The sequence below is a fragment of the Sinohyriopsis cumingii genome, chromosome 1 (genome assembly GCF_028554795.1).
Source record: "Sinohyriopsis cumingii isolate HCF-2022 chromosome 1, ASM2855479v2, whole genome shotgun sequence".
Lineage (NCBI taxonomy): Eukaryota > Metazoa > Mollusca > Bivalvia > Unionida > Unionidae > Sinohyriopsis > Sinohyriopsis cumingii.
In genome coordinates, this window is record NC_142961.1 from 127,363,692 (window position 1) to 127,376,337 (window position 12,646).

The 12,646-nt window shown below is 34.7% G+C and overlaps 1 protein-coding gene across 7 annotated transcripts in view; it reads right to left on the bottom strand.

Moving 5' to 3' along the window:
* LOC149807837 (receptor-type tyrosine-protein phosphatase alpha-like) overlaps positions 1-12,646 on the bottom strand; it is a 156,587-nt gene that overhangs the window by 80,450 nt on the left and 63,491 nt on the right. For all 7 annotated transcript variants that reach the window (XM_089971307.1, XM_089971323.1, XM_089971326.1 and 4 more), the window contains 2 exons: positions 8,517-8,714; positions 5,435-5,632 (listed from right to left, as the gene is read on the bottom strand). In XM_089971307.1, the coding sequence (XP_089827433.1) occupies positions 5,435-5,632; positions 8,517-8,714 (396 nt within the window). The remainder of the gene's footprint in view (positions 1-5,434; positions 5,633-8,516; positions 8,715-12,646) is intronic.

Below are 12,646 nucleotides of genomic sequence, written 5' to 3' on the forward strand. Positions count from 1 at the left end.
AATAGCAAAATTCGCCTTAGTTGCATTTTATTAACAGGCACGGGAAATTCAAAGATAGCCTAGACCTTAGGATTTATAGTTTTATCTTGGCCATGTCCCACGATGCGTCGTAGAAAACTTACACTAGCACGGCAGAACTCACTTTTAGATAAAATAATTGTCAAACACGCATCTGTGAGTGTGTCAAACAATTTCCGAATTCATGCTAAATGTTTTTTCAAGGTGTCGTTGTAGATGATGACATCATCGATGCAAGCATCACAATTGTCTAGACCAGAGGTAATCATATTCATGCGACGTTGAAATGTACTTGGCGACACTTTCATCACAAACGGCATTACTTTATATTGGTAAGGTTTATCTGGAGTCACGAATGCTTAAATTTCCTTTGCTCTTTCTGTTAGTGGAATCTGCCAAAATCCTTTCAGAAGGTCAAATTTGGTGACATACTTGGCATTCCTGATCTCATCAATACAGTCATCGATTATTGGTAATGGGAACGAATATGTTATTGTCACACTATCCACCTTCTTATAGTCAGTAAACATACGGACAGTTTAATCTGATTTTGGAAGTTATGCAAGGTGAATTCAAGTCACTTTTACTGCGATCTATACAATCATTCTCCAGCAAATATTGAATTTCTTTATTCATTTATTCCTGTTTCAGAGGGTTCGTCCTGTACGGGTGTTTTTTGGACAGGTTTAGAATGTACAATTTCAACGTCATGGACAATTTTGTTTGTTCTTGTAGGAACATCTGGAAATAGGTGCTCATATTCGAATAATAACTGTTTAAGTTATCTTATTCAGTATACTGGTACTCCTATAATTTATTTAGATCCCAGGAGCACAAATATTATTTAACTCATTCATTTCCTTTTTAACTTTGTAAGAGCCGTAATATCTAACCTGAAGACAAATTTGAAGAATGAGCAAGAGAAACAGATCTCCATTATTACAAAATTCAATGGTTATCTCCACTGATGTTCTGTCAAATCGTAATTTCACTTTTGACTTGATTTGCTGAAGGACAAATTCAAGCATAATACACTGGAAAGTTCCAGACCTAATACTTGACTCTTGACCCGATTGGATAGATTCGGAAAGGCCAAATTGAGTAAAAGACTTTACCAAAGCTTTTACTATTATTTTAGAATTTATTATCCTCAAGGGAATTGCCTCTGAAAACCCTGTTGACGTACGCATAATGGTCAACAGGTATTGGTGACCTGATTTCGTCGTAGGTAGGTGAACAACCCAATCTACCATAATTCTACTAAATGGTTCGTCAAACGCAGGTATAGAGTGTAGATGAGCCTTGGGAATTGTTGATTTTTTAAGGGTTTTCCTACCATTTGACAGGTATAACAATATGTACAGTTCTTATCAACATCACCTTTGATGTTTGGCCAGTAGAAGTGAGTTAAGATCTTCTGATACGTTTTTTCATCCCTAAATGATCAGCCAATGGAGTTTAACGGGCCAGACTAAGTATTTCCTGTCTGTAAGGTTTTGTAACTACAATTTATCTGACCATTCGTCATCAGCAGGTGCATCGGGAGGTCGCCATGTTCTGGTAAGAATTCCATGTTTAATGAAATAACTGACTGAAACTTCAGTAGCGTTAGTTTCACTAGTGGCCCTCTGAAACAAACAGGAGATCTCAGGATCTTTCTCCTGTTCAACGACAAGTGATTGTCGTTTATCACTCTGACTAGAATAAAGAAAATAAGTTGTTACAAGGGGATCATTGTGATCAATACCTTCTGACTGATCCAAGCAAGGAGTGAACAATTTGATCTCATCAAAAGCCTGACCAATACATGTGTCAGCTAAAGGAATACTTTCCTTATCAACATCATTTTCAAGAGCTTTCTTTGCCATAGCTCTGGCAACTGCACAAGCTGGAAATAAGTCAGGGAATTCTATTCCAATTGTATAATCTTTCTGATTCAAGCAAGGCTTGTCAGTTACAAATGGATTGACTACAACCTTGCCTCCAGCTAGGTCGTTGCCTAGTAAAAAATGATTGCCCTCAACCGGTAAAAAAACTGTTCCGACTGTCACGGGTCCTGAGACCAAGTCTGGTGACAAATTTAAACAATGGAGAGGAACATTAACAAAGCCGCACTCTACTCCCTGAATAAGAACACTCTCATTAGAAGAAGACTTCTTCGATAAAGGCAACGAACCTGACAATAAAAGACTTCGAGAATCTCCTGTGTCCCTTAAAACTTTAATAGGGTAAGGATTTGACCGAATCACTCAAGAGTGATACAGAACCATTCGACATGAATTGTTCATAATTCTCCATAATACAATCAGCATGGGATTTATTAGACCCACCAAATGTATTGCTTTTAATACATGACCGTGACCTTGACCTCAAAAATAAGAGCATTTGAAATAGGTCTGTCTTGATTCTGATGCTTATTTGTCAATTTGTATCAATCAGAAATAACGTCTTTTTTTTGGCAATAGGTACACGTAGGAAGAGACAAGGATGATGAATCAAGCTACTTTGAAGTTTGATTTTTAGAAGTTTTGCCAAGTTCAGTTTTAGAAGGGCTTGTCTTAAGATGAACTACTTTTCTTCCAGAAGACTGATGAATATAAGTCTTATTTACAAAAGGAACTTTATGAGTTAAATAATGCTTATCAGCAGCACGAACAGCATTTTCCAAGCTTTCAATCTGATGTTCTCCATGATAAGATTTAATGTTGCAATGGACACAGTTTTTTTTTAAATCTTCAAGTAATACAAGTTGTTTGAGACTTTCTTAATGTCGTTCACCTTTCTTGGCTGAGCATCATCTATCAAATAACTGCTCTTTATGTGTAGCACATTCGACATGAGTTTGTGCAGCTTCTTTTCTATAGTTTCATAAGTTTTGCCGATAAGCTTCAGGGACTAACTCATGACCACTTAGGATGCATTCTTTAACCACATCATAGTTACCACTTTGGGGAACTGACAGTGAATTGTAGATATCATTAGCCTTACCATTGATTACACATTCTGATAACTGAGACCAATGCTCAATTGGCCATTTCAAAGTTTCAGCAACATTTTCAAAACGAGTAAAATGTTTGTCTACTGCTTTTTCTCTGAAAGGGGCACTAATCTAATATTCTTTACACGGTCAAATTTTTAATTTGGATTTGAAGTATGAATGTGCATTTCACTTGCCAGTTCTATTTATTTCATTCTACATTGACATTCCCTCTCTTTCTGACTTTCTTCCTTATCTAATTGCATTTGTTTTTCTTGCAACTGCTTTTGTTTTTCTCTATCTGCATTTGTCTTTCTTTATCTTTTTCTTCCTTATCTAACTACTTTTCCATGAGGTTTTCTTTCTCTCTTTGCTGGCTCTTTCTCCTCTTTCTCATATTGTAACTGCATTTATTTTTCTTGTAATTACATTTGTCTTCCTTTCTATTTTTTTCTGCTTGTAAGTGCATTTGTGTTTCTCTTTCTTTTTCTTAAAACTCCAGATTCCTCAACTCCAATTCCATCTTCTATTTTGATTCGAATTCCTTCATTTTAATGTCAAAGTCTGATAAAGACTTACTGAACAAAACCCAATTCCTTTGATCCAAAACATTCTTTTCTACCAAATACTGAACGAAAAGATTTTTCATTTCCTGTTTCGTTAAGGAAGCCTTTACCTCAGAAAGATAGTATTTTCTGGCAAGTTGAATCCATTCATCTCTTTTGAAAAGAGACAATTGTTGCTGGGTAGGGTTTGAAAGAAAGATTTTTACTTGTTATGACATTTTAGAAAAAGCTTGCGGATTTCACACAAAACAGTTAATACTAGAGGAATTTAAAATTAATTTCTAAAAAAAAAAGTATTCTGAAATATTCTATCTAAAATTCAAAAGTATTCCCGACAAGCCCCCAAGTTCTTCTGTCACGTGTTTAGGCTCGAATAAACAGTAACGGAAGAATGAGTGAAAACAAAAAGCTCTGATAAAATGCAGTATTTACTTTCCTGGAGAAAGTCTCTAAAAATGAAACAAATATGAACTTACGGTTTTATAGAATCAAATCCAAAATAATCCAAGAATAATCCAAGAATAAAATGCTTGAAGTCCTAATAACAAAATGTTCTACTGATTTCAAATTCAAATCCCGACGAAGAATCCAAGATGGAAGACGATAACGTGTTTTGCAAATAGTTTGTGAAATATACATTTCCTTGTAGAAACAAGAATTATCACTCCGGCTTTGGAGATCAAATACAAATTTCTATAAAATACTGTTTTTAATTAAGAATCGCACCAGAGCACATTTATCTTCCAGGAAAAAATGAACTAATCCTTTTGAATCCAAGTAATTTGATTTAACTCCAATCCAAGTAATTTGAAATAACTCCAAACAGCACAACAAACAACTTCAAGTGTAACAGTGTAGCTTCAACTGGGAATAACTCTCCAAAACAGAGGCTATGTCGTCTCCTGCAACGTACATAGGGGGTCACGTGATCATGTTCTGGACGCTTTAATAAATTAGGCATTTGTTAAAGATCACGTCCACCCTGTGTGGACATGATGAAAACCAATCAATTTACTCTAAGAAATAAAAAAAAAATTCTTTACATCTTAAAACACGACGTACCATCATGACTACGATAACAACCAATCATTTAAAACAAAATAAAACTTGATCATGTTGTTGCTACAAATTTTTAATCAAGGCCAGGATCTAGATCAACACCTGTTGTTTATAAAACGAAAAGTCAAGGACAAACTATTTTCTGAAAAAAAGTATCATCTCAAGTGAATACATTTACATTACAACGTCATGTAAAGAAAATTTAAAAAAATTTAAAAGTGATAAACAATTAAATTGAAATAAATATCTATTAAATCACACACACACACCCACACACACACACAGATATATGTATATATATATATATATATATATATATATATATATATATATATATATATATATATATATATATATATATATATATATATATATATATATATAACCCGTTATCGTGATATAAGCGGGATCGTGTTAACATATATTTGGAAAACTTCCCCATATAATACGTGATTTAAAATGTCAAAGTCGTCTGTTGTAAATTAATCTCTTGATCATTTATTATTTTGGGAACTTTCGAAAGTTCAGTCAACATTTAATGCAGTCGTGTGATTAAAAATCTGCTAGGGATACGAATCATCGGGTTTTCCGAGAGCATGTATTTAGGATGTACAAAAGAGATGTCACCTTAAACTGAAAAGTGGGAACCATGCTGCCATAGTGTTATAACGAATCGCGTTTTAACTTGTTTTACACAGACACACACACACACACACACACACACACACACACACACACACACGTTCAGTCATATATATATATATATATATATATATATATATATATATATATATATATATATATATATGATCACCTTTACACGTCCCTTGTATGGAGCCCCATTTGCCATCTTTGTTACAGCGGACCGTCTCCATTCCAGGATGTGTGTATCTGAATCCCGCATTGCATTTGATTGTAACAGTAGCATTGTAACTGGTGTTTCCAGCTAATCCCACTTTTGACGTGACTGTGCTGTTTCCAGGTACACCAGAAAACTCACCGCAGTGTATTACTGTATTGAATATAAACTATATGTGTAAATATGTCTCAAACGTATGATACCAGCGAGTTTTGAGAATATGAGACAACAATACACGTTCATACAGTAACAAACATTCATGTATAGCATAAAAGATGAAAGTTGTGTATCAGTCTATTGTTATTCTTTACAGACAATTCATGCAACAATAAAAAAATTCAATCATACAAAATATGAAATCATTTAAATCGTTTTGTTTCGTACTTTAAACCACAGGGTACAATTTCATTGGGTTTTACATGTATCAGTCCTGAGATTTTAATTGATAAACTATTACTGGAAACATAAGATGACCTTTACATGTCCTTTGCATGGAACTACGATTTCCATCATTAATAAAGAGGAAAGTCTTATATCAACGAATTGTGAAGCCGTATAACCCAATTCATATGATTGGAAACGACCAGTAGCATAATTTGCAACTCATGGTTATAGTTAATCCAAGTGCCTATCCCCTTATTTCTACAAACTTGGATCAATGCTCCCTGTTATGTTTTGGATGCCTCCTAAAAGTGTCCTTTATATTTAAAACTGACGGTATTAATCTTGCCGTTGTCTGCAAAAAATATACATCTTGTTTTTACTGTAGTAGCTTTGAAAACACATTCGAAATACATCGCAGCTATCGGCAACATAATCATTGATTTCAATTCGATCAGAAATTGTGTATGCAGTAGTCAGAAATAAATGACTGAAAATAGGGATCAGCATCACATGTCCCATTATTAAGATATATTTTCAATCGTTACCGTATTTCATTCAGTTCCAGTGTGCAGTAGGTATCGCGAGGTAATTAGTTATACATGATAAAATGGTTGTAATAGGAAATTAACATTAACTTTGGGACAACACAACAATGGTAGAAATTTACCATTAACCTGTGGGTCACTATGGCACCCGCTAGGAATTAACATGGTAAAGCCACTATTTCACACATTTGATTAGCACTTTGTTGGATTTTAACAAGATGGAGAGTGTTACAAACACAAACCTAATAATGAGTGTGGGCTCCTGTTGTGTGCAATTCATTATCGACTACCAACTTTTTCGCAAATTAGTTGTACGTTACACTTGTTTGCTGCTTACCAAATGTGCGTCACACTGTAGTTGATTGGGGCGATATTGAATGATGGTACTTGGCATCTTATCTGGAGACTAATCACTTGGTTTTTCAAAGGAATGCATGTTTATTTGAAGAAAGTATTTATGTTCGACCTTTTGTTGTAGAATACAATACTCATGCTCTTATTCTCATTTGTGTCTGTAATCGTTCCCGGGCGTTTTTTACTCGGTCAACAAATATTGATCACGCGTTAATCCAATTGCCCAAAACAACAAAGCGATAATTCACCTATAATTTATTATTGACGAAAGTCCCTCAAACAAGGTCAGAAAGGCTTTGCAATATCGATTGGATCTAATGGGTTTTGTGAAAAATTCTGCTTCGATGATGATTCAAGTTCGCCGAATTTTATGTTGAGTAATATTGACCTTAGAGGAAGCTTATTGAGATACACAACAACTCCGTTTTTATCCTGTGCTAAACATTACTCACATTCACATTCACATAAACATCTATATATAATCCAAACAAAAATGTACTTGAACAGGCAAACACTAGTAGAATAGGCTAGTCAATCGTCTTTTGTGCTGCAAATACATTCAATTGTTCTTTTTCCTGAGAGAATTATTGAGCGATTTTGTTGATCAAACGTGTTATTTAATTAACATTGTTTTAACATTGTACAGTTTCTCCAAAATTTTAAGAAATGCATTTTTACCAAATTACGTCACAGCGATAGTCACGATCTTTGCTTTTATACTGCAAGCTCACTCAGATCCTGTGCGTTTGGATTTAGAAAGCGACATCAAGCATACTATTAATTTTGTCTAGAGCAATGTTCGCAACGTTTGACACCGCTAAAATAAATAGTTGTTGTTGTTGCTAAGACAGAAAGAGACAGAGACAAGTCAACTACTTTAGACTTTGCTCAGTGGTTGAACTGTACCATCATTGTTTGTATTATTTGATAACAAAATACAGGACTAGGTTTTGAAACTTTTAGCAGGATGAAGAGACGGACCCATTCGTACTTATTAGATGCGTTATGTGCGTTCATGCGTATGCGCACCTGTATATGTTTGTACATGTAACATTCAAACTTAATCTAAATTCAGATTTTCATCAGTTGTTTGGTCTGCTATATGTATGTATATATATATATATATATATATATATATATATATATATATATACATATATATATTCAAATGAAGCAACTTTATCGACATTATTAATTTCAGCAGTTTATAGAAACTTTTGAGCTCTGGCCAGAATACCAATAAATGTGTATCATTATTAGCCAGCCCATAATTTGAGGCTTTCAGTTGTTTTAAATCACCACAATTGATTGCGTTCTGAGTAACGTAATTACAACATATTCGGTTTGTATTCCATCACGACTATCAGAGATGCTACATTATCGACACTCTACTGTTAAATTGTTATAACTCCCTATTTGTGGCAGTATTTTAAATTATTTTCTACAATATTCATGATAATGCTACAGGTTTATTAAGAAATTTAGTGCAATTGTTTTGCGAGTGCAGGAAAAAATAACAAGACCGCTCTAATGACTGTAACACAAAGGCCTATCATTTTTATAATATCAATCTATTTTTGTTTTGTATGAGGAGATTTTAATGAGCATTCTTGCTTTCTAAATGTAACCTAAAAACGTAGGAAAGGAAATCTATCACGACCTGTACATGTACGTAGTACGATATATACCTGTTTGCATCTCTAGAAAGTGTCATTCGTACGAACTTTATATCTGTCTTGCAATATTTCACCCACCGTTACAATTTCCAAGACTTCCTCTCCAGGATCCATTACTACCACATCGAAGGGGTTCCACTGATTGTAAGCTATAGTTGTACCCTTCATTGCACTGTATCGTCAGCATTGCATTGTACGTTGTGTTACCAGCAATTCCTGGTGTAATAATTACTTCGCTGTGGTCAGGGATTCCCGTAGGATCACCACAATCTATCACTATTATGTTGAAGAAAAGGATATATAAACAAGGTACATACACAACATAAAAATGATGAGGTGGGTTTTAAAGTGTTCGAATATATGACCTTGGTGAGACTGTCATATCATATTCTAGTTATTACTTTATCATTCAAATTAACTTGACGAAAATGAATGCATTGTAATACAGATTTAAATTTAGAAGAAAGTACAGGGTTGTGGTCACTAAATATAATAATCGAAGTAGGAGCTGAACTAAGGTAAACTTAAAAATCTTGTAATGCCAATATCAAAGACAAACATTACTTCTCGATTGTTGAATGCTTATTTAATTTCTTAGAAAAATAGCACACTGGATGATCAATACTATTTTCATCTTCTTGAATCAAAACTGCTCAAACCCCACCATCACTTGCATCAACAGACAGTTTAAATGATTGGCTGAAATTTGGAGTTGTAAGAACTGGTGCGCTTTTAAGTATAGCTTTCAACTTGTCAAAAGCCTCCTGACATTTTTCAGTCCACTCGAACTTGTTTTTCTTACTCAATACATTTGTCAGGGGTTCAGCAATAATATAAAAAGTGGAACAAAATTTTCGATAGTATCCACCAATAGCAAAATTCGCCTTAGTTGCATTTTATTAACAGGCACGGGAAATTCAAAGATAGCCTAGACCTTAGGATTTATAGTTTTATCTTGGCCATGTCCCACGATGCGTCGTAGAAAACTTACACTAGCACGGCAGAACTCACTTTTAGATAAAATAATTGTCAAACACGCATCTGTGAGTGTGTCAAACAATTTCCGAATTCATGCTAAATGTTTTTTTCCAGGTGTCGTTGTAGATGATGACATCATCGATGCAAGCATCACAATTGTCAAACCAGACGTAATCATATTCATGCGACGTTGAAATGTACTTGGCGACACTTTCATCACAAACGGCATTACTTTATATTGGTAAGGTTTATCTGGAGTCACGAATGCTTAAATTTCCTTTGCTCTTTCTGTTAGTGGAATCTGCCAAAATCCTTTCAGAAGGTCAAATTTGGTGACATACTTGGCATTCCTGAACTCATCAATACAGGCATCGATTATTGGTAATGGGAACTAATATGTTATTGTCAAACTATTCACCTTCTTATAGTCAGTAAACATACGGACAGTTTAATCTGATTTTGGAAGTTATGCAAGGTGAATTCAAGTCACTTTTACTGCGATCTATACAATCATTCTCCAGCAAATATTGAATTTCTTTATTCATTTATTCCTGTTTCAGAGGGTTCGTCCTGTACGGGTGTTTTTTGGACAGGTTTAGAATGTACAATTTCAACGTCATGGACAATTTTGTTTGTTCTTGTAGGAACATCTGGAAATAGGTGCTCATATTCGAATAATAACTGTTTAAGTTATCTCATTCAGTATACTGGTACTCCTATAATTTATTTAGATCCCAGGAGCACAAATATTATTTAACTCATTTATTTCCTTTTTAACTTTGTAAGGGCCGTAATATCTAACCTGAAGACAAATTTGAAGAATGAGCAAGAGAAACAGATCTCCATTATTACAAAATTCAATGGTTCTCTCCATTGATGTTCTGTCAAATCGTAATTTCACTTTTGACTTGATTTGCTGAATGACAAATTCAAGCATAATACCCTGGAAAATTCCAGACCTAATATTTGACTCTTGACCCGATTTGATATATTCGGAAAGGCCAAATTGAGTAAAAGACTTTACCAAAGCTTTTACTATTATTTTAGAATTTATTATCCTCAAGGGAATTGCCTCTGAAAACCTTGTTGACGTACACATAATGGTCAACAGGTATTGGTGACCTGATTTGGTCTTAGGTAGGTGAACAACCCAATCTACCATAATTCTACTAAATGGTTCGTCAAACGCAGGTATAGAGTATAGATGAGCCTTGGGAATTGTTGATTTTTTAGGGGTTTTCTTACCATTTGACAGGTATAACAATATGTACAGTTCTTATCAACATCACCTTTGATGTTTGGCCAGTAGAAGTGAGTTAAGATCTTCTGATACGTTTTTTCATCCCTAAATGATCAGCCAATGGAGTTTTACGGGCCAGACTAAGTATTTCCTGTCTGTAAGGTTTCGTAACTACAATTTGATAGTTATCTGACCATTCGTCATCAGCAAGTGCATCGGGAGGTGGCCATGTTCTGGTAAGAATTCCATTTTTAATGAAATAACTGACTGGAACTTCAGTAGCGATAGTTTCACTAGTGGCCCTCTGAAACAAACAGGAGATCTCAGGATCGTTCTCCTGTTCAACGACAAGTGATTGTCGTTTATCACTCTGATTAGAATAAAGAGAATACGTCGTTACAAGGGGATCATTGTGATCAATAGCTTCTGATTGATCCAAGCAAGGAGTGAAAAATTTGATCTCATCAGAAGCCTGACCAATACATGTGTCAGCTAAAGGAATACTCTCCTTATCAACATCATTTTCAAGAGCTTTCTTTGCCATAGCTCTGGCAACTGCACAAGCTGGAGATAAGTCAGGGAATTCTATTCCAATTGTATAATCTTTCTGATTCAAGCAAGGCTTGTCAGTTACAAATGGATTGACTACAACCTTGCCTCCAGCTAGGTCGTTGCCTGGTAAAAAATGAACTACCTCAACAGGTAAAAAAAAACTGTTCCGACTGTCACGGGTCCTGAGACCAAGTCTGGTGACAACTTTAAACAATGGAGAGGAACATTAACAAAGCCGCACTCTACTCCCTGAATAAGAACACTCTCATTAGAAGAAGACTTCTTCGATAAAGGCAACGAACCTGACAATAAAAGACTTCGAGAATCTCCTGTGTCCCTTAAAACTTTAATAGGGTAAGGATTTGACCGAATCACTCAAGAGTGATACAGAACCATTCGACATGAATTGTTCATAATTCTCCATAATACAATCAGCATGGGATTTATTAGACCCACCAAATGTATTGCTTTTAATACATGACCGTGACCTTGACCTCAAAAATAAGAGCATTTGAAATAGGTCTGTCTTGATTCTGATGCCTATTTTTCAATTTGTATCAATCAGAAATAACGTGTCCTTTTTGGGCAATAGGTACACGTAGGAAGAGACAAGGATCATGAATCAAGCTACTTTGAAGTTTTATTTTTAGAAGTTTTGCCAAGTTCAGTTTTAGAAGGGCTTGTCTTAATATGAACTACTTTTCTTCCAGAAGACTGATGAATATAAGTCTTATTTACAAAAGGAACTTTATGAGTTAAATAATACTTATCAGCAGCACGACCAGCATTTTCCAAGCTTTCAATCTGATGTTACCAATGATAAGACTTAATGTTGCAATAGACACAGTTTTTTTTTTTAAATCTTCAAGTAATACAAGTTGTTTGAGACTTTCTTAATGTCGTTCACCTTTCTTGGCTGAGCATCATCTATCAAATAACTGCTCTTTATGTGTAGCACATTCGACATGAGTTTGTGCAGCTTCTTTTCTATAGTTTCATAAGTTTTGCCGATAAGCTTCAGGGACTAACTCATAACCACTTAGGATGCATTCTTTAACCACATCATAGTTACCACTTTGGGGAACTGACAGTGAATTGTAGATATCACTAGCCTTACCATTGATTACACATTCTGATAACTGAGACCAATGCTCAATTGGCCATTTCAAAGTTTCAGCAACATTTTCAAAACGAGTAAAATGTTTGTCTACTGCTTTTTCTCTGAACGGGGCACTAATCTAATATTCTTTACACGGTCAAATTTTTAATTTGGATTTGAAGCATGAATGTGCATTTCACTTGCCAGTTCTATTTATTTCATTCTACATTGACATTCCCTCTCTTTCTGACTTTCTTCCTTATCTAATTGCATTTGTTTTTCTTGCAACTGCATTTGTTTTTCTTGTATCTGCATTTGTCTTTCTTTATCTTTTTCTTC